Source organism: Panthera pardus, unplaced genomic scaffold (assembly GCF_024362965.1).
Source record: "Panthera pardus isolate Hobbes unplaced genomic scaffold, ASM2436296v1 HiC_scaffold_15, whole genome shotgun sequence".
Taxonomy (NCBI): domain Eukaryota; kingdom Metazoa; phylum Chordata; class Mammalia; order Carnivora; family Felidae; genus Panthera; species Panthera pardus.
Genome location: NW_026526710.1, coordinates 35,361,424 through 35,384,916, shown reverse-complemented (window position 1 = coordinate 35,384,916; position 23,493 = coordinate 35,361,424). Strand labels below are relative to the sequence as shown.

The window sequence follows — 23,493 nt, the reverse complement described above, 5'->3', positions numbered from 1 at the left end:
ATAAAAACTACGGTCTTTCTCAGCAAAAACAAATTCTCAACTGTGCCTAATTTTGCACATAATTTCAGATCAACCAAGACCCTGTTGAAATCTATTCAAGGATAGAAGTTAAGAACTCTTGCCGAATGGTAGTTATAAGTACCATTTCTCCTTTAATCACTGATAGTATTTGTGGATTATTTGCATAAAACAATAATTTTGTGTCACTTTGTCTTCCTGAATTACTTTAATTTAGGGTTTTTTTTTTCACTGTGACTAAGAATAAAGGCATTTATAATAAGTGTTCCAGGATTTATTTTATAACCCTTGGCTTACAATTCAATTGGTAACTGATCTGTGCTTATAACCACATTGACGCTGAACGAGCCATTGTTCCTAAGATTTACTGAGGTCAGCCAAGCCCTGAGCACATATCAGTCTCCATAGTTTCCATTTTACCACTGGACATCTAATAACAAAGCAGAGGGTAAAAATAGATCAAGCCTAGTGTTTACATACATTCCACAGAATTGCATTTATAACGCTAAGGATTTTAATCAACAACACTTTTCACAATCCAAAGAGAGATATTTCATTTAGCGGGGAAAAGTTGCTCCTCCATTTTGAGAGAATGAAAATACAACCTAAAGGAATTACGAAGATTCTGAAATGTTCAAAGAATATTATTTGCACCTGTTAGCTCTAGGTCTAAAAAAAGAAAAACTAAAATAACCCCAGGATTAGGTTGGCTTTCTTTTCCTTTACATTGCATTACATAAAGGGAAAAATATTGGTGTTTTCTTCCCTCTCTTGTTTCTGTGTCAACATTTCTAGGTTAGTATATTTCTACCAAGAGTCTGAGTTCTTCAACATTAAAGCCATTAATGAATACCTACCTACCTTCCTGCCTACATAAAATACAGGCATAGTAGGAAAGAACACGATGTGAAGTTGAGTATAGGAAAATAATTACAGTTCCATTTCCTATAGAAAGCTTATTATGTGAGGCTTTTAAAGCTGAAATGGCTACGTGTTCCAAAGATAACACAGAGCAATTTTTTTCTGAATAAAATATAAAAATGCTCAAAGTTCAATTACTAATGTTTAATATAATATATCCAATTATAAATAAATATGAATAGGGGTGCCTGGGTGGCTCAGTCAGTTGAGCGTCCGACTTCGGCTCATGTCATGATCTCACAGTTTGTGAGTTCGAGCCCTGCATCGGGCTCTGTGCTGACAGCTCTGAGCCTGGAGCCTGTTTTGGATTCTGTGTCTTCCTCTCTCTCTGCCCCTCCCCTACTCGTGCTCTTTCTCTGCCTCTCAAAAATAAAGAAACTTAATAAAAAAATTTTTTAATAAATATGAATATTACACATATGGTTAAAAGAAGAATTTGTTTAAAATTTTAACATAAAATTTAGCAATTGAGTTGAAGAAGTGAAGATCTCTTTAAAATACAAATTCATAGGGCGCCTGGGTGGCTCAGTCAGTTAAGCGTCCGACTTCAGCTCAGGTCATGATCTTGAGGTTCATGAGTTCCAGCTCCATGTCAGGCTCTGTGCTGTCAGCTCGGAGCCTGGAGCCTGGAGCCTGCTTCGGATTCTGTGACTCCCTCTCTCTCTGCCCCTCCCCTGCTCATGTTCTCTCAAAAATAAATAAACTTAAAAAAAATTGTAATACAAATGCAGAAAACTCTATAGATTCTATAGCCTTGGGGAAAGGAAATAAATACACAAGCAGTGACATTAACAACTATACAATAATGAAAATACCCATCTTCTACCTCTTCTATAGACTCAGCACAGTCTTGGAAAATGGATATTTAAAATGTAATCCTCCTCTATTACAAGACAGCTGCTTTCCTAAATGAGGTTCTTAATGTTCTGTGGAACATTCTTCAGAACAAAATGATGCTGCCACATACACATGGTGTTAATTCCCCCCAACTTTCCTTTGGAAGGCAGTTCATCTGAAGCAAGTGCTAAAAGAAATGAATTCATCTTAGCAACAATATTTCCATATTTACAGCCAACACAAAGTCCTTCTGAATATCCCATGAAAGTGAGATGGCAAGATGATCCTGTTCCATTTTAAATGGAATTTCATAACGTTGCCATCATATATCCTAGGTAAGCCCCAGCAGACTCTGGCTCTGTTACTGAACAGAGCAGAAACTCCCAGGAGGTCCCTGCTCGTGCCCAAGAAACAACAGCTGTAGATCAGGTGCTGCTTAAACCCACTGGGGATTCATTCAGGAATTTCTTCCTTCAGAAATCATCCTCACTTTGATACAAACCACTGTGTTATTTCCTTAATAATACCTTTAAATCCCAGAAATAAACACTTTTCTAGTTGTCCTAACAGATATTTTGTGGAGTTAAATTTTGTAAAACTTAAAATTATATTATTATGTTTATAACAAAAGAATGCAACTATGCCAGATGCTTTGGAGGGGATTCAAGGCAGCAAGTGGTTATTTACCACATAGTCCAAAAATGTCTATGTTTTCAAGTTCAGCAATGTCTTCTGTGGACTATGGATAGATTTTTTAAAATATTTTTTAACATTTATTTATTTTTGAGAGACTGAGAGAGACAGAGTGTGAGTGGGGGAGGGTCAGAGAGAAGGTGACACAGAATCCGAAGCAGGCTCCAGGCTCCAGGCTCCGAGCTGTCAGCACACAGCCCTACGTGGGGCTCAAACCCACAAACCACAAGATCATGACCTGAGCTGAAGTTGGACACTTAACTGACTGGGCCACCCAAGTGCCCCAGGATTTTTAATAAAATCACATAAATCTTGCAAGTGTTTTTTTGATTTCCATGAAACATTTCATTCTGGATATCAAGAAAATAAAAACTGGCTTGGGCTGAGAAAGTAAGCATCTGCCCAGCATTCATCAGGCTGGAACAAAAGACACAGAAGCCAATTGCAAAGTTCACAGGAAACATTTCTCCAAGGGATACTGCTGCTGTAAAAGGCTGTGGTAACCTCCTTCTTTGTGTGACTACAGATCACTGAGAAACTTTCTTCTCTAATATCAAAGATTATCAGTAAGTTTGCTGTTTGAAATTTTATCAGTGAGAATGAGACAATGTACTCTTACCTGGATGACCCCAGTCACTGTTGACACAAAGAAGCAGCCTCAGTTCCCAACCCTGGGGCTGAGCTCCCACATTAAGGGTTTCTGGATACAACAGTCCTCACTTATCTCAACTTCACTGTTTCCAGTAGAAACAGGACCCTGGGTTCACTTTGCAAACCAAACCTGCATGTAAACTCCACTCTTCCTAGAATGCTATAATAACTCTCTTTCCCTCTGTGGCGTGGTCTCCCTCGTTGCAATGGGTTGATCAATCTACTTTGATCAGAGTACAGATTTATTCCTGGTATTCTTAAGCTGACTGAGATAAGGGCCTAGTTTTATAAAATGTTCTAGCTGGGGTGCCTCTGTGGCTCAGTCGGTTGAGCGTCCGACTTCAGCTCAGGTCATGATCTCATACTCAATGAGTTCGAGACCTGCATCGGGCCCTGTGCTGACAGCTCAAAGCCTGGAGCCTGCTTCAGATTCTGTGTCTCCCTCTCTCTCTGCCCCTCCCCTGATCATGCTCTGTCTCTCTCTGTCTCAAAAATAAATAAAAACATAAAGTGTTCTAGCTAAAGAAAATATCTGCTGCCTGAACAATAGCTCAGAATTGGTTCTCAGATATTGAAAAAGTAGAACACATCTCTGCTGTAGTTTGGGCGCCTGTGACCTGTGAATTTTAAATTCCATACTGGCTTCTCATCTAAGTAGAAACATTCTGAGGGCCAGGAAACCTGCTGTGAGTGTTGAAATGATATTTTCTGGCTCTGCTGCTGCTGAATGTTGAAATCAATCTGTGGCAAAACTTCTCTGCTTCTAGCAATATCACAGTTGGCAATGCAAGCAAGGCACGCCAGTGTGATTATAAAGTGTGAAATTCAAAGAGAATGTAAAGGGAAACAGGTAGACAGAAGTCCCAGGTCTCCCAAACACATGGCCTCACTCCACACCTGGTTTAAATGTAGGGCTGCCAGATTAAAAAGAAAGGGAAATGATGTAGGAGGGTTATTCAGAGAACGTGCCTTTGCCCTAAGGTTGGAAGGCTGCTTTTGACATACCCGTGGGAGTAGCCATAATCATAGGCTGAGGCTGTCTTCCGACTGGCTGCAGATGCATAGGTGGACGCAGTGGCCCGAGAGGCCTGCTGCTGGTACGAGGCAGCGGACGCCTGGCTGAAGGCCTCGGATTCCTGGCGGTGCGCGGCAGAGGACCGGCTGCTGTAGGCCGTGGAGCCGTGGGTGTAGATGGCAGAACTTTTCTTCTCCTGCTGGTAGTGGCTCATGGTGGTGCGAAGGTCCTTGTTGCGGTAGCTGCTGTCATAGTGCTGGTGGAGCTTCTGATAAAATGGCAAAGACATCGTGTGCCCCGGAGGGAACCAGGTAACCTATAAGAAAGTAGCAAATTTTGAGTGAATTATTAAGTAACAAGTGGGCACCTGGGTGGCTCAGTCAGTTAAGTGTTCAATTCTTCTTTTTTCTTTTTTAATATTTATTTATTTATTTTTGAGAGAGAGAGAGAGAGAGAGGAGAGAGAGAGAGAGAGAGAGAGAGAGAGAGAGAGAGAGAGAGAGAGAGGTAGGGGCAGAGAGAGAGGGAGAGAGAGAATCCCAAGCAAGCTCTGCACTGTCAGCACAGAACCCAATGTGGGGCTTGAACTCACAAATTCTGAGATGACCACCTGAGCCAAAACCAAGAGTCGGATGCTCAACTGACTGAGCCACCCAGGCACCCCTAAGTTTCTGATTCTTGATTTCGGCTCAGGTTATGATCTCACAGTTTCGTGAGTTCGAGCCCCATGTCAGGCTCTGTGCTGACTGTGCAGGGCCTGCTTGGGATTCTCTGTCTCCCTCTCTCTCCCTCTCTCTCTCTCTCTCAACATAAAAAAGAGAAAGAAAAAGAAAAACAAAAGAAAGAAAGAAACAAGTCATCTAAACCAATATGCAAAAGTTAATACTCTTATCTTTTCCAAAGAGCAAATGGAAAATGATGTGAAGGTTAGCTTAACTGGTTACTCAGCAAACTTTCTACTTCATGGCCCACTTAAGCCCCCTCCTGCCATTAGGTCTTCTAATAGTGCAGGTTTCTTTTTGTTTGTTTGTTTTAATATCTAGGAGGTCTTTACAAAATTTCCCTACTCTGGCTATTTGCTTTTTCCTCAGGCCTTTCATAATATGTATTTCTAATTTTCTGGCATTTCATTCTGATGGGGGCTTCTACTGGGAGAATATGTAATGAGGAGAGCCTGTGTATAGTCAACGTGGTTTTCATTCAACAAACAATTACTGAGCACTTACTACGAGCCTGGTTCTGTTCCAGCACAAGAAATACACAGATGAACAAAACAAACAAAATCCCTGCTCTGATAACTTTATATAGGACCTTATATTCTATAGCAGGAGATAGCCAAAAGAGAAAATAACTAAAATGTAAGGTAAACAGAATGTGTTAAATGCTACAGTCAAAAACAAAGGGGGAAAAAAACAAAGAGTTGGGATGCAATTTTAGACAGCCTCATTAGGGATAGCTTCTGAGCATGAGAGTGACATCTGAGCATGAGAATATCAGAGGAAGAGTGTTTAGATGGAAGACCATTGCAAAGACACGAGGGTGTGAGCGTGCCTGTTGTACTCCAGGAGTAGCAAATGGCAGTGAAGCTGCAAGGAGTGAGCAGGGTGCAAAGAGAGGTATAGGAGAGGATATGTTGGGGGTGGGGTGGGAGGGTAGACAGTGTAGGGCCCGAGAAGTGACTGCAAAGACTTTGTCTTTTACTCTGAAAGGGCAGAAAAACCATCAAAAGGTTACAAGCTGAGACTCATTGTGGTTGATACATAAATGATAGACTACTGAGAGACAAGAAGGAAAGCCAGGAGACCAATCAAAAGGCTGTTGTGGGGGTGTCTGCCTGGCTCAGTTGGTGGAGCGTGTGACTCTTCATCTTGGGGTTGTGGGTTCAAGCCCCACATTGGGTGGAGAGATTACTTAAAAATAAAACTTTTAAAAAAATAAAAATAAATTTAAAAAAAAGAAGGCTGTTATGAGCTACGTTGTATTCCCCCAGATTCATATGTTGAAGTCCCAACCACCAGTACTTCAGAATGTGACTACATTTGGAGATAGGGTCGTTACAGAGGAAATGAGGTTAAAATGAGATCATTGGGATGGGCCCTCAGTCAATATGACTGGTGTCTCTGTAAGAAGAGAAAGTTAGAACACAGACATGTACATATACAGAGGAAGACTCTGTGAAGAGGGACAAGAAGATCATCTATAAGGGGGGCCTCAAAACACAACAACTCTGCCCACACCTTGATCTCAGATTTCTAGCCTCCAGAATTGTGACAAGATACATTTCTGTTGTTTAAGCCACCCAGTCTATGGTACCTTGTTAGGGCAGCCCTAGCAAATGAATACAAAGGCCACTGCAATAGTCCAGGCTAGACATGAAGATGGTGGCAGTGGAAGTGTGAAAAGTGATCAGACTCTGCACGTGTTTTGAAGGTGGAACCAACAGCATTTGCTGAAAGTTCTGAATTAGGGTGTGAAACAAAGAGGAGTGAGAGACGATGCTGAGGTTTTTGCCTGAGTGACTGGAAGAATGAAGTTGTTGACTGAGATGGGCAGGAGTGTCATAAAGCACAGTTAGGGATGGAAGTACAGGAGATAGGTTTGAGATATACTACAACTGAGATACCTGCTAGATATCCAAGTGGAGAGGTTAAGGTGGACACATGACTTTGGGCCACGGGGTAAAGGTCCAGGATGGACACCTACCTTTGGGAATCAGCAACATATGGATGGTATGCAAAGCCAAAAAAATAGATCAGAATGATTATAAATGGAAAAAGAAGTTCTAGGACTGAACCTTGGAGTTTGCTTATATGATTGACCCTTGAACAATGGCAGGGTCCCGCCATTGGGACCCACTGGGTCCCTCCGCCCGCACCCAGACAGTGGAAAATCCACATATAAACTTTGACCCCCCCAAACTTAACTACTAATAGCCAACTGTTGACTAGAAGCCTTACTGATAATATACACAGTAGATAAACACATATTTTGCACATTATATGTATTATATACTGTATTATTACAATAAAGTCAGATAAAAGAAAATATTAAGGAATCAAAAAGAAAATAGATTTACAGTACTGTACTATATTTATCAAAAAAATGTTGTGTATAAGAGGGGCCATGCAGTTCAAACCCATGTTATTTAAGGGTCAACAGCATTATCCTGTAATGAGCTCTCTCAAATCCCATGAACACTTGAAAAAGGTATAGTGTCAAACCAGACAATTTGCTCCATTAAGAATATGAAGGCTTCTAGTCTTCTTGCACAAAGAAGTAAGAAAGTCAGCCATCAGTGTCGAAGGTTGCACTGTGAACTTCAGCTAACAGTTCAACTGACAGTCAAAGATAAGTCTGTGTAGCAGAGAGAGGGAGGCTTCGCATTGTATGAGTTTTCTTAAATGCTGTGTCCACTGACAGGAGTTGTATCAGTCACACTGACAACGTTGGAGGAAGTAATAGTTTTATAGGAGTCCCTCCACCCATTTTTAATACTTTTGTGCATGTTCTGAAATGTGATTTGTAAATTTTACAAGTAAAAGTCGTTGTGAGGTAGTCAGTTTTTTTCCAAATCTCTTTTTTGATTATTTTAAATGAGGAATGAATTCTTCTAAAGTTGCCATATTTTTTGTCAGGGTTAAATCAACTTTTTATTTAGACTCTTTTGTAAGTCAGCATGCATTCCCTAGGGAAGAAAATCCAGCAAACTCCACTCCAGAAATATTTATCTTGGGGCTCATGGAAGATATCAGTCTACATGGCATTTCCCAAGAGGAAAAAAATAGCTACTAGCAAGCAACTTTGCTTCGACCCTTAAATAGATTGCTATCTTCTGTTCTAAAACATACAGAATAATTACCATATGTAATGAATAATTATTAGATAAATTTTGATTTAAAAAGAATTAGAATATATTAATATAGAAATATGTTAGGCAGTTATAAAGATAATAGATACATTTCTTTAATGATGCATACTACATTGCAGCATGGCAAAGGTTGTTTAAAAGATGTCCAAACAAATGAATGACCTTCCTATGTATTAAGTTATAAGACAAGTTCATATAAGCTCAGGTGACTTGAAATGCTTACATTTTCACAAAGTAAAATCTTTAAATATTTTGCCCCAATTCTATTTTGTACTTCTTTATTTCTATTTTGCCCCAATTCTATTTTCTACTCTCTTTATTTCTATTTTGCCCTCAGTAGATTTATTTTTAATGGTACTTAACATTGCAGGCACATCCATAATGTATTACAAGTAAACAGGGTCTGGCTTGTAGTCGTCAGAGCTGGTTGCCTCTGCTCTGACCTCTGGAACGAAGGTACAACTACCTTCGCTTCAAGTAAGTGAGGATTATCCCCAACACGTGACAGCTAGAGTATGCGGGGAGGAAAGATGGTTAAGACTGGCATTTTCTTTCTGAATATAATTTGGGAATTTGGGGAGAAATACTGATTACAAAATTAAAATCCTGAGATGATACTTTTGTGCAAGCGTTAGAGGCCCAAAGCTGATTAGAATCATTCACAGAAAGTGTGAACTTTAGGATCATCATGTGGGGATCTGCGTTGCTACTGAACTATGACTTAACCATTTTCGGGTCAGAAATATCATAATGCACTCTTACATTTGTCCACATGGCATTGACATAACAAAATCACTGAATTCGAAACTACGGACTTCTGAGTGAATTTACCTCCTCTTGGTCTAATTTGTAATCAGGGAATATTGTAGGCATGTAGAAAACAGAAAACATATTACTTGCTGTCATCTCATCCATTCCAGATTCCAACCAAACCACAGAACTATAACTTGGAAAGAGTACTTGGACTCACACTTACAGTTCCACCTGAGACAGATCTTGTCTCCTTATAGTTCCAGGAACAGTAGCTTAACTTAAAAAGAACAGTGTGATGTGAGAGAATAGCTGTGCCAGCAGAAACTGGCACCCTGCTGCTTTTGTCTTCCCGCCCAGGGGCTCCACTTTCCTATTTCTCTGCTATTCTGACAGCTCTTTGAGCAAACCACTGAACTCACAAGATAGAAAGAAACCACATGCATGCAATGCTGTTAAGCACCTAAAATATCAAGTGCATTCTTCTGCCTCAGTGTCACACTTACCAGTTTGCAAAGGAGCGATGGTGGTGCACAAATGCTCCGAGGTGGCTGTGGAGCTGGACGAGAGAATGAAAAGCCCACGGAGGATGAATCCCAAAGAAAACGTGAAGAGGCAGGCCTAAAGACAGGACCCTGGGGACCAGTTCAAAAATAATGCATGTGGTCAGGCTGTAGAATGTCAGAGCCACACAGCCAGCCTTTTATGGCCAAGAAGGCAGACAAATATAGCAGCAAGTGGATGGGGCGGGTAGTCCTAACCAAGAGGAGGAGAGAGGCACTGGCAGGTAGCTGCCTCAGTCACGCACTTACATTAATGCCAGTCAATGGGCCTGTCCTGATTTCACCAAATGCAGGATTTTTATGAGGCTGGAAGAGCTATTTTCAATATGTCTTTTATGGCTGGATATTTAAAAGTGTAATGGAAAAAGGAGTTTGTGTTGTGAACTAAAAATAGGTGTGGTAATCTGATTCCCAAAATGGACTTCATGGAATTTTAATGCCAAGATATGGTTCTGGGTGTGCTGTTCGTAACACATGTACAGTACATTTAAAAGGCACAAGGTTTAAAAAGAACTTGAGGGTAACTAAAGGCAAAACACGTAAAAAATGGGTCCCATGTGGTGGCAACTTTGGCCTGACAATACACAGTCACTGTTTCTCTCATGCTTCAAAGTCACAGCTTCAGGCTTGAGTATTTGAATCCCTTTTTTCACTAATTAAAGCCTTTGAGAAGCAACACGTTTTTCTCTTTGCCAAAGTCACAGTAGGGTCAGTTTATCTAACCAGAGATTCTTTCTTTGTTTTTCAGACTATGTAACAAATTAACAGGTGGTAGAACCTGGTGGTTAGAGTCTACATTTTGGATTCAGACTAGAGCTAGATTCCTGACTATCGATTCAACCTCAAGCAATTTATTGCTCCTTCCTAAGCTTCATTTTCCTTCTCTACAAAATATATCCAAATTATGAGAATGCCGTAGAGATTCAAGGAGATAATGCATTTAACCCAGTGATTACCACGTAACAGTAAACATCAACTATTATTACTGACAGAAATAATTTGAAAGCTCATTGTTCATATTATATGTACTGAACTGGTTAAGCTCCAACATGATATTACAGTGATATCACCTCAAGTGAATACAGATCACTTGTAACTATAAAATAATAAACAGACCTAATATTGTAGTCTATAATTACTTTCTTGATGATAACTACAGTTAACACTGAGACCCTGTGATAGGCACTTTATATACAGGACCTCATTTAATTCTCATAATTTCCTGCAAGCGAGGTATAATCAGCTTTACTATATAGCCAAGGAAATCAAGGTTTTGAAGGCAAAGTCATTTACCAAAGATCACCCAGCTAGTAAATGACAAATTCATTTAATCCATATTTGGACTCCAAATCCCAGCACTTCTTGCCATGCATTGATGTATCCTCTAGTGACACTTCGTTTACAAGAAACTAGGTATTCTGTGAGTCTCTCTTACATTATGCTCTGCTTCTGAGCTATCCAAAGTACGTAAAAGAATGCATTCCATTTAGTCCTGATGCTGTTTCCTGGTAAAATTCAACTTGGCATTTCTTCGTCAACATATACCTCCTGTCAGTGTGCATATGGACATTTGAGCTATTTGGAATCCATATGAGAGTTTTCCAAGTTTCATGTTCCCCAAGCATCCATTTGTCCTCTAAACACCCAATATAGAATGGTAGTGGTTCTGATTTTTATCCACCAGGCATGAGAATGGTTCCCAGTGGGCTGTTTCTGTAGACAACATGTTTCAAATCTTCTCAAAACAGGAGGGAGAAAAATAAACAAAAATAAAATATATAAATCATAATACTAGATGATATTTAATGACTATTTGCTATATGTCAGGCATTAATGCTAATTGCTTTACAGTATCTTATTTGAACACTGCATATACATAAAAACATTTTATGGATTATGAAGTTGAGATTCAGAGAGGTTAATATTCTTTTTTTAAAAAATGTTTTTAGTGTTTATTTTTTGAGAGAGAGAGAGACAGACAGAGCACGAGTGGGGGAGGGGCAGACAGAGAGGGAGACACAGAATTCGAAGCAAGCTTGGGGCTCTGAACTGTCAGCACAGAGCTTGACACAAGGCTTGAACCCACAGACAGTGAGACCCTGACCTGAGCCAAAGTCAGACGCTCAACCGACTAAGCCACCCAGGCACCCCACCAAGAGGCTAATATTCTTAATATCACATAACTAGAATGTGACAGAGGATTTAAACTCAGTTCTATTCTATACAGAGTGTAGTCTCCAAATTTCATACTATACTGCCTTTCAACAACTGTGTGTGTGTGTGTGTGTGTGTGTGTGTGTGTGTGTAGATAGAGCCATATGCCAATAATGTCCATCAGAAGGAAGACCCGTTACTAAAGAATTTGTTATATTTCCTGTGCAACAATTATTTATTACATCAAGATATACTGGCTACAAGGTCACGATCTCGCGGTCCGTGAGTTTGAGCCCCGCGTCAGGCTCTGGGCTGATGGCTCGGAGCCTGGAGCCTGTTTCCAATTCTGTGTCTCCCTCTCTCTCTGCCCCTCCCCCGTTCATGCTTTGTCTCTCTCTGTCCCAAAAATAAAAAAAAAAAAAAAAGATATACTGGCTACAAAATCAATACCTTAAAATATTTACAGAATTTTGATCCCAGTTAAAAATACAAAATTAGAGAAGTCCACACACACTTGTGGAAAACTAAAATATTATCATTTATACACTGACACTCAAGATCCCAGTGAAAGCCAAATAGTTTATTTCAAACAAATATATAGGATTTGACAAAACAGCATGAGCTAGAATCAACTTAGTTTACCAAGTGATCTTTCTGCTATAGCATCATCTGGATTCACCCTTTCCTGACAACATATTTATTTAAAATACAGCTATCCAGGAGCACCTGGATGGCTCAGTCAGTTAAGCATCTGACTCTTGATTTCAGCTCAGATCATGATCTCACAGCTGGTGAGCTCGAGCCCTGCATCAAGCTCTGCACTGACAGTGTGGAGACTGCTTGGAATTCTCCCCCCCCACCCCTCAATCTGTCTCTCTCAAAACAAACATGAAAAAATAACATATAGCTATCCAAATTACATACATACTACATAATTAAACTAAAATTAAAGAAGAAAAATTTAGCTGGTCTCATAAAACTCAATTATTGTGATTCAATCATGATTCCCTTATAGATGAAAAATCACCTTGTCAATTACTCTGATATAATCATAAAGCCCTTATAGATGTGTAATTATTCTGAAAACTTAATGGAATGCTAACCAAGTATTAATTTAAATTTCCTAGGAAACCATCTAATGGAAATGGCTTTTTAAAAAGCATTGAACTATAAAAGTTTGAAAATTTAAAAAAATACTTGCTTCTAGAATTATGGGGCTTTTAAAAGCAATTTTAAAGTAGATATATTCTCTCTTCAAACTGACTTTTAAGAATATTAATATTTTGGGGGCACCTGGCTAGCTCAGTTGGAGAGCATGATCTGGGGCTGTAAGTTTGAGCCCCATGTTGGGTATAGAGATTACTAAAATAAATAAATAAATAAATAGTATCAATCTTTTTAATATTGACATTTATTATATAGTATAATTATATACTTTTATGTATATTATATATTAATTACATTAATATTTATTAAAAATTAAGGGTGAAATGATGAGTTTAACTAATAGTAGTGTATCCTAAAAGCAAAAATAAATAGGGGAGCCTGGGTGGCTCAGTCGGTTGAGCATCCAACTTCAGCTCAGATCATGATCTCACAGTCTATGAAGTCTGTGGGTTCGAGCCCCATGTTGGGCTCTGGGTTGACAGCTCAGAGCCTGGAGCCTACTTTGGATCCTGTGTCTCTCTCTCTCCGACCCTCCCCTGTTTACACTCTGTCTCTCTCTCTCTCAAAAATAAATGTTAAAAAAAATTAAAACAAAAAAAAGAGTCTCTCTTTCCCCTTCCTCTGCCCCTTCCAGCTTGCACTTTCACTCTCTCTCTGTCTCTCTCTCTCAAAAAAAAAAAAAACAAAAAAAAAAAACAAAAAAAAACAATAAAAATATAAACCAAAAAAGTAATTAAAATAAATATTATTTAGAAATGAAATGTGAAGGGGTACCTGGGTGGCTCAGTAGGTTGAACCTCTGACTTCAGCTCAGGTCATGGTCTCACTGCTCATGGGTTCGAGCCCCACATTGGGCTCTGTGCTGACAGCTTGGAGCCTGGAGCCTGCTTTCGATTCTGTGTCTCCTTCTCTCCCTGTTCCTCCCCTACTCATGCTCTCTGTCTCTCAAAATTAAATAAAAAATGTTAAAAAAAATTTTTTTTTAAAAAGAAATGAAATGTGAACAAAACAAAAACTAAATTCCAACTGAAATCAAGAACTTTTTTTAAAGTTGCTAGTTGTAGTTAACAAGTACAATGCATGCACCAACAGTATGGAAAAAGAAAGACCATGTATTGAAAACCTACTACATCACACACTGTGCCATGACCCAGGATCCAGAGGTGACTTACTCATGTCCCCAAAGTAGCCACTGTGTAGTTGGGTAGACAAAGTCAGGTAGTTACTTAAAAATAATTGTGGTACCATGGCATAAGGTGATATCTGCCATTTTACCCTGTATAATTCACCAACTCTACTCCTACTTCCCTTCTTATGGACCCAAATACTATATAATGAGTATTAAGCATGTTCGCCCTTTGCTCTAGAGGTAGACATTTTCTTTATTATATTGGCTAGTAAGCATGCCTGCCTTTTTCCCCGGAGGGAAACACTCTTTCTATCTTCAAAGGCTATTCATTACACAGACATCCCTGAAAAGATAATCTGGAACAAATGGAAGCCTGGGCCTGCTTGCAAGGTATACAGAAACATGATGGACCCATGAAGAACTGCCTCCCAACAACTGACATACATTATTTTTGCAAAAACAATAACTTTTTCTTCTTCTTTTTTGTTTTTAAGTAGACTCCATGCCCAATGTGAGGCCTGAAGTCATGACCCTGAGATCAAGAGTTGCACACTCCACCAACTAAGCCAGCCAGGCACCCCTCTTCTTTGTTTTTTTTAAGTGAGAACCAAGCTACGGGTGCCTGGGTGACTCAGTCGGTTAAGCCTCTAACTCTTGATTTCAGCTAAGGTCATGATCTCAGGGTCATGAGATTGAGCCCCACGTTGAGCCCCATAATGAACCCCACATCTGGTTCTGTGCTGGGTGTGGAGCCTGCTTGAAAGTCCCTCTCTCCCACTTTCCCTCCCCTGCTCACTCATGTACCATGCACATGCCCTCTCTTAAATAAATGAATGAATGAATGAATGAGAACCAGGCTAAAGAGGGAGAGATCTGAATCTCCAATTTCATTTTATTTTTGACAGTTTCAGAATAGTAAAATTTACATATCACAAAATTCGCCCATTTTAAGAGTAAAGTTCACGGGGCGCCTGGGTGGCTCAGTCGGTTAAGCGGCCGACTTCGACTCAGGTCATGATCTCGCGGTCTGTGAGTTCGAGCCCCGTGTCAGGCTCTGTGCTGACAGCTCAGAGCCTGAAGCCTGTTTCAGATTCTGTGTCTCCCTCTCTCTGACCCTCCCCTGTTCATGCTCTGTCTCTCTCTGTCTCAAAAATAAATAAACGTTAAAAAAAATTAAAAAAAAAAAGAGTAAAGTTCAATGAGTTTTAGTAGACTTATATAGATGGGCAACCATCACCAAAATCCATTTTTAAAACACTTCCATCACCAGAAAAATTCCCTTATGCCAGTTTGTAGTTAAGCATTGATCCCATTCACAGCCTAGGCAACCACTGACCTGGATTTCTGTCTCTATAGTTTAGCCTTTCCTAGAAATTTCATACAAATGGGATCATATAATATGTAGTCTTTTATGTCTGTTTTTTTTTTTTCTTAGCAAGATGTTTTTGAGATTCATCCATGTTGTTCCAAGATTTGGCAGCTTATTTCTTTTTATTGCTGAGAAATATTTCACTGAAAGACATAGCATATTTTGCTTATCCATTCATCAATTAATGGACTTCTCATTGTGTCCAGTTTTAGGCTATTGTGAATAATGCTGTCTTGAATTTTTAAATATATTTGTCCTTATATAGTTAATCACACTTGGTCTCACAGATAACAAGTATCCAAACACTGACCAAAAAATATTGATATCTAACACTTACATAGTACTTACTATTTTCCCGGTGGTACTATAAATGGTTTATATGTATTAACTTCTTTATTCCTCAGAACACTGTATGAGGTAGGTGTTATCATTATTATTATACACTTTCACTAATGAGAAAACTGAGGTACAGAGAAATTCAGTACCTTGCTCAAGTACATACAACTAAAAAGTGTTAGATATTGTGGTGATTATTTTACAATGTATGTGATTCAAGTTGTTATGCTGTACATTTAATTTTATTTTATTATTATTTTAAGTAGGCCTCCCCCAACATGGGGCTTTAACTCACACTCTTGAGATCAAGAATTGCACATTCTACCAACTGACAGCCAGTTGTCCCTATGCTGTGCATTTTAAACTTCTGCATTGCTGAATGTCAATTATATCTCAATAAAACTGGGAGGAAAATGTTAAGAGTGAGGATTCAAATTCAGATAACCCAGGGGGCGCCTGGTGGTTGAGCATCCAACTCTTGATCTTGGCTCAGGTCATGATCCCAGGGTTGTGGGATTGAGCCCCACATTGGGCTCTGTGCTGAGAACAGAGCCTGCTTAAAATTCTCTCGCTCTCTCTCCCCAGCTCATCATGTGCTCTTTCTCTCTAAGGAAAAAAAAATTAAAAATAAAATAAAAATCTTAAAAAAAAAAAAAAAGAAACTATGTTCAAATTCAGATAATCCAGATCCAGACCTCACCCACTTGTCAGTATACAACACTTGCTCATAACTAAAACAATCCACTTGTGATAAAATTCTATAACTTCTTCTATTCTTTTATAATGTAGATACTAGTCTCACATTTGAGGCAGGCATATATCTTCAAGTATTAACTTGATTATATTCTTTGTTTTCTTCTCTCTCTTTCATACTCTGATAGTCCCTTCCCCTTTCTCTCCCAGTCCATGCTGAAACAGAACAAAGATGCACAAACAAAACAAACCTTCAGACTTAGGAGTTTCAGGTACAAGCTTACAGAGCTAGATTTTCCTATCCTGCTCATCAGATAATACTGAGCCTAGAAAAGAAAAGGCAAAAGGCAGAGTACCCACTACAGCAAGGGAGCAAGGACCAATAGAAGGAATGGGGTGATCCTCAACCCAGAAGGAAAGGGGCCTTTGGAAGAAAGAACAAGGGAGTAGAGAGAAAGATAAGGGATAATTTATCCTTAAAAATGGACTCTTGGAGCACCGGGGTGGCTTAGTCAGTTGAGCGTCTGACTCTGATTTTGCCTCAGGTCATGATCCAGTCAGGGGATCCAGCCCTTTGTCAAACTCTCCGGAGCCTGCTTAAGATTGTCACTCTCTCTCCCTCTGCCCCTCTTCCCCCCTCATACACATACTCTCTCTCAATCTCAAAACAAACAAACAAACAAACAAACAAACAAACAAACAAACTCCTAACTTTGAAGGCATTAAGCTAAGTGAAATAAGCCAGGCACAAAGAACACGTTATATGATTCTATTCACCTAAGGTACCTAGGTTAAATTCATAGAGACAGAAAGTAGAATGGTAGTTTCCAGAGGCTGGGGCAGTGGGGTGGGGGAAATGGGAACTAGTGTTTAATGGGTAGAAACTTTCAGTTGAGGAAGATGAAAAAGTTCTGGAAGTGGATGATGGTGATAACTGTATAGCAGTGTTAATGTACTTAAAACCACTGAACTGTGCAACTTGAAAATGGTTAAGATGGTAAATTCTTGTTATGTGTATTTCACCACAATTTTAAAACAGGGACTTCTGATTCATCACTGTTCTGCATGAACAGCCCACAGTTCAGCAGTCCTGGACATTGATAACTCCATTCCCCATAAGATAGATGGGGGACTCAGAGAACTTGGCCACCTTGGGCAGAGGGGAGAGCATGAAAGGGGAACCATGCCCCTCCAAGGAGCAACTCAACAGTGTCAGCTGGGAATCTCTTGGTGAGGAGAGAAACAGACACACCCCTATCACACCTGGTTCTCATCAATGTGTACACACTATGTTCTACTGCATCCATAGATAACCAATAACAATTAATGAATGCATTGTACTATTCCACAATCATTGGTGTCCTAGTCCTTAAATAATGGACACATGGATGTTTCCAGTTATTCATCAAGACTAGAAGTCAGGGTTAGGAATTAGGAACATCTTCATTTGCAACCCAGCTCTTTTATTACATCTATGTGTGTTCCCTTCAGAGGCTCTGTTTCTCTGGCTGTTTCTTCATGGTTCCCCCAATTGCGTGGGACTGGAAGAGTGGTTCTCCTTCCTTGCTACACATTAGAATAGCTAAGAAGATTCTAAACTGTACTCTAACTCAGACCATATTTCAGGACAATTACCTCAAAATCTCTGGGCATGGGACACAAGAATTTCTAAAAGCTCCTAAATGACTCTAATGTGCAGCTCAAAAGAAAAATGATCTCTTAGGTCTCTTTCCATTCTAAAATGATGAAAGCCTCTGAATTAAAAAGAGAGCTATAAATATTTTGTACAAATAGAGGTTTTCCTTTTCAATTACCTCCTTGTAAGTATTTTCCCAGAAAGGAACTATGAATTAAAGGGTATATTTTGTGAGATTGCTATTTGGAATAATTGGGCTATGCCATCTAGCACGTATGAATATGCTCTTTCTTCATGGCCACATCAATATTGCAATGTATAATTTTAATTTATTTTCAATATTTATTTTTTTATTTTATTTTAGAGAGAGAGCATGTACCCTAGCAAGGGAGAGGGGCAGAGAGACAGGGAGAGAGAGAATCCTAACCAGGCTCCGCACAAACTGTGAGATCATGACCTGAGCTGAAATCAAAAGTTGGACACCCAACCGACTGAGCCACCCAAGCATCCTTAAATTTAATTTAAATAAATTTAATTTATTTAAATTAAATTTAATTTATTTCAGCAAGTTTAACAGGTGTGAAATAGATCTCACTGCTATTTTAATTTTATTTTTTAAATTATTTTTATTTTTAAAAAATGTTTATTTATTTATTTTGAGAGAGAGAGGAAGAATGTGAGTGGGGGAAAGACAGAAAGAGAGAGGAGAGAAAGAGAATCCCAAGCAGGCTCTATGCTGTCAGTGCAGAGACCGACACAGAGCTTAATCTCACAAACTGAGACCATGACCTGAGCCAAAATCAAGAGTAAGATGCTTAACTGACTGAGCTACCAGGTGTCCCCTCATAGCTATTTTTAAATGCATTTTAGGGGTGCCTGGGTGGCTCAGTCGGTTGAGCATCCGACTTCAGCTCAGGTCATGATCTTGCGGTCCGTGAGTTCGAGCCCCACGTCAGGCTCTGGGCTGATGGCCCAGAGCCTGGAGCCTGCTTCCGATTCTGTGTCTCCCTCTCTCTCTGCCCCTCCCCCGTTCATGCTCTGTCTCTCTCTGTCTCAAAAATAAATAAGTGTTTAAAAAAAAATTAAAAAAAAAATGAATGCATTTTAAAAATTCTTTTTGAGTCTGGACATTTCTATCAATGTTAGCTAACTATTTGGTTTTCCTCTGTGTGAGCTATCTTTTGACCTTTGCCATGGAGATTATTTTTCTCGAGATCATTCTTAATCTGTTAATATATTAACAAAATAAAATTGCTATCACTGATTGAGAACTACTATGTGCTAGATACTGTACCATGCTTTACATATGTTTTGCTTTATTCTTTACAAAAATTATACAAGGCAGTTATTATCCCCAAATTATAAATGAGAAAACTAAGATTCAGATAGGTTAGGCAAGTTACCCAAAGTCACACAGCTAATAAATAATGGAGCTGGTATTTGAACTCATCTCCATCTGGCTCTCAAGAACTATCTCCCTTACTGGACAAGTGAACACTCAATGCTTGCACTGCTCACAGTACATGCTGATGTTTTGCACCATGTGATTCCTGCTCTCTGACCCACAGTGATGGGTCATTTCAGACCTAAAGGTAACTGATGTACATCCTTACCAGCAACCTATGTATGGCCTGGTCCAAAAGGTGAGCCAAACCAATCACATTCCTCTCTTGAGAATTTGAATTTGGAAATGTTGAGCATCAGTGCACTTAATAGAAGGAGCAAAAGTGGAAAAGGTAGAATGAAGAGTTGCTTTGCGAATACTGGAGTCAGAGGAGCCATGACAAACTGAAATTATGAGGCACCAGAAACTAGGGTTAGCAGATAAAGAAGGTTGGTAGAGAGAAAACTAAGTAGGTGTGCTCAAAGAAGCAGACCTAATCAGAGAACAATCATTTGGCGAATGAGAGAAAAACCGAAGAGTCAATACCTCAAAGCTCCCTCTGTTTTCAGTAACTTTCCAGTTTAGATGCCATTCATGTATATCCCTCACCTAGGTATCCTTTTTCGTGAGCTAACTGGACTGGGTCTCTGTTCCTTGCTATTGAACAAGTCAAAATAAAACACTCTTTTTTTTTTAAATTTTTTTTAATGTTTATTTATTTTTTGAGAGACAGAGAGGGACAGAGCATGAGTAGGAAAGAGGCAGAGAGAGGGAGACACAGGATCTGAAGCAGGCTCCAGGCTCTGAACTGTCAGCACAGAGCCCGACACGGGGCTCAAACTCATGAACTGCAAGATCATGACCTGAGCCGAAGTCGGACGCTCAACCAAATGAACCACCCAGGCACCCCAAAATGCTCTTTTCATTAAATTTAAAAAACATTCTGGATATTAAGCTTTCATCTGTCATTTTGTTCATAAAATGTTTCTATTTCAATTCTTTCCTTGATTTCATTACATTTTGACTTTTGTAAAAGTAGAACCATCAATCTGATAATCAGTAACACTTTCACAGGTCACAAACTTATATTTGCACAAACAATAGGGACAGAAAGCAGAGAGTGGTTGCCTGAAGGTGGGGGAGGAGAGAAGTGGGAGGAGTCAGGAAGGATGGATTTACAAATAGGCATGAAGAAACTTAGGGGGAGATAGATATGTTCAATATCTTGAGTGTGGTTAAGTTTTCACAAGTGTACACATGTGTCAAAACTTAGGATATTATACATTTAAATATGTGTGGTTTACTGTATGCCAATGATGCTTTAGTTAAACCATTTTTTAAAACATATATATTCTTCTTTCCAGTTAAGATACTTAAATAATTCTATTTCATTCAACTTATTATGCTTTATGCTTAATTGGAACTCACCTGCAATTTATTGTGGTTTATGCTATGTGAACTTAATCAAAGTTTATTTTTCTCAGTTTTAATATTCTCTTTTTCAACTACATTTCATAAATAGTTATTTCTTGCACCATTGTTTATTACACTTGGAAAGTCATGTGCTGAGCCTATAATTTTTTATCTATTCCTATTAATATCTTTCATTCCTTGGCCAATTTTTCTATTTTTAAACCTAATACTACCTGGTTTGGAGGTCTGGAATTTTGTTCCTTTGTGATATTTGTAATGTTTTAAAGTCAAGTAAAGGACTTTACATGAGGCAAGTGTGCTAATGTTAGTACATACACACACACACACACACACACACACGCACACACACAGATGTTCTCATATAGTTACACAAAATAAATCTCATGTAGCTATTATACATATTATTTTAATAAACATCAGATGCACTTTATATGAAAATAGTTTTAATAGAATTACTATAAGAATTAATAGAGTAACAGAGTAACAGGGTGCCTGGGTGGCTCCGTCAGTTAAGGGTCAGGTTCTTGACCTCGGGTCAGGTAAAGATCTCACAGTTCATGGGATCCAGCCCCACGTCAGGCTCTGTGCTGACAGCATGGAGCCTGCTTGGGATTCTGTCTCTCCCTCTCTCTCTGCCCCTCCCCCGCTCATGTGCATGCACTCTCTCTCAAAATAAATAATAAACTTAAAAAAAAAAAAGAATAGAGGAACACCAAGATTTTATTCATTGTCTCCCCTGTCTTGAGCAATAATTTTTGGGGGGCCTATATATCCAAATAAGATCTAACCTATCTGTGACTAATCCAGCCACCACAACTACCTGTGTACCAAGAAAATTTTCATTCTGGACCTAACAGGCCACACAGAAGTTTGATAACATACATCTGGTTGCATTTCAACACAGGACCACTTTCATCATTTAACCACTTCCTAAGTCTCCTTTATTTTTTTCTACTACCTTTGCCTCAAAGTTCTTGAATAAGGGTTACAGTTTTAACTTAGGTTTAACTGAGCACACATGACATGCCTGGCACAGCGCAAGGTCATGGGAATAAAAACGGAAGGAGGCACTCTCAGGAAATATGTGTACTTTCATATCGTGGCTCTTTCTTCTTCCTGAAGCAGGTAATGAATCATGTAGCACACAGTAAGACACTGAAGGACACGAATCTTGGAAAGTCCCCTTCAAATTTAACTTCAGGTTCTTTGGTCTTTCAGGGATTATGGATTCAGGGATTCAGGGATTATGGGTGGTGCTGCCAGACCAGTGATTTAATGCTTTATTGAATCAGTGCTCCATGGGGTAATACAAAAGGAGGTGTTCTGTGTTAAATGTTGACAAGTTATATGAAACAGAGACTGCCCATAGAAATTACTTTCATTTACCATTATTTTTCCAGGAGAAAGAAGAACTCAGAATCAAAAGTTATAAAATACTTACAGGTGGCTGGCAAAACAGATATTGCCCCAAGGCACTGATTTCAGTGGAACTAAGCCTTGCTGGAAAGTCTGCAAGAAACCATAAAGTCTCTTTTCCTGGGAAGAACAAAAAAATAAGTCAACATTTTGGGCAAATATTCCCACTCCAAATTATTGATACAATCATTTTTATCAACAGCTAGCATGCTTCACCAATCAATACAGCATAGAGGCTGAAAGCTCAGGCACTGAGGTCATATAGACCTGCATTAGATTCCTGCCCCTTCTCTTCCCCACAATATGAACTTGGGCAAGTTACTAATCTAAGCTTCAAGTTCCTCATTAGTAAAATGGAGGTGACAGTAACCATCTTGCAGGGCGATGACTGAAAGGCAATGTTAATAAGACATTCAGAGCTCCTGGCTTATAGGAAGTACTCAATAAATAATCATAACAATAATAATTCATTATTATTATTAATGAATACATTAAAAAACTTCTACTTAGGTGGCACCTGGGTGGCTCAGTTGGTAAAGCTCTGACTTTGGCTCAGGTCATGATCTCACAGTTCACGCATTCAAGCCCCACGTTGGGCTCTGTGCTGACAGCTCAGAGCCTGGAGCCTGCTTCGGATTCTGTGTCTCCCTCTCACTCTGCCCCTTCCCTGCTCATGCTCTGTCTCTCTCTCTCTCTTAAAGATAAATAAACATAAAAAAATTTTTAAAAAAACCTCCCACTTTGAAAATGTAAAACTAATACAGGATATGTTTACAAGCTAGTTGGAAAACAAGTCAAACACACATAAAAAAGCAAAGAACAATCCAAAGTGATTCAATATTTTTCAGTGTAATAAGATGTTAAATATGAGGTTCATGTTATCCCAGAATTCTGGCAGATAGCCCAAAGGCTGAGAGCATTAGTTCTCAGAACATCTATCCAGGCATGCTATATGATTATACAATTTCATAATTATGAAATCCATTTTGTGACCCCTAGTTAATGTTCCAATTCAGGAATAATAGGAGACAAGGAGATCAGACCTGAAAGATTCTAGAGAGACCAGCATACGGAATTCTTCAGAAAGAATTGTCAGAGCTCTGTGCATCAGTTCCACATACAGATGGCGTGAGGAGTAGGTGGTACTTCTCATAGCACTTTGAAGATATCGGTCACCCGCCTTCAGCATGTATTGTTGCTGGAGGAAAGCATGCTGTTGGACCCACTGTCAGTCTATTGCAGGCAATCTCTTTTCTCTATGTAAGTTTGTACTATTTTCCTTTTTACTCTTGATGTTCTGAAGTTTCACTGGGACATGACTTGGTACAGATTTATTTTTATTTTTCTTGTTTCATATTTGGGTGCATCTTCAACCGGAATAAAGATTATAAAGATTTTTGACTCTCAATCCTGGAAAACTCTCAGTTGTCTGTTTCAATATCATTTTCCAACATTCTCAT

General features: G+C 39.1%; 1 protein-coding gene across 3 annotated transcripts in view; it reads right to left on the bottom strand.

Moving 5' to 3' along the window:
* The window catches only part of MYOM1 (myomesin 1), a 154,168-nt gene extending 130,675 nt beyond the window's left edge, over positions 1-23,493 (bottom strand). Inside the window, exons 1-3 of one of the 3 annotated variants that reach the window (XM_053902473.1) lie at positions 23,077-23,493; positions 22,059-22,153; positions 4,126-4,451 (exon numbers count right to left, since the gene is read on the bottom strand). In XM_053902473.1, coding sequence (XP_053758448.1) covers positions 4,126-4,424 — 299 coding nt within the window. In that variant the 5' untranslated portion in view covers positions 4,425-4,451; positions 22,059-22,153; positions 23,077-23,493. Of the gene's footprint in view, positions 1-4,125; positions 4,452-9,258; positions 9,490-22,058; positions 22,154-23,076 lie in introns of those variants that run through there. The other 2 variants (XM_053902474.1, XM_053902472.1) reach the window with 2 other exon arrangements.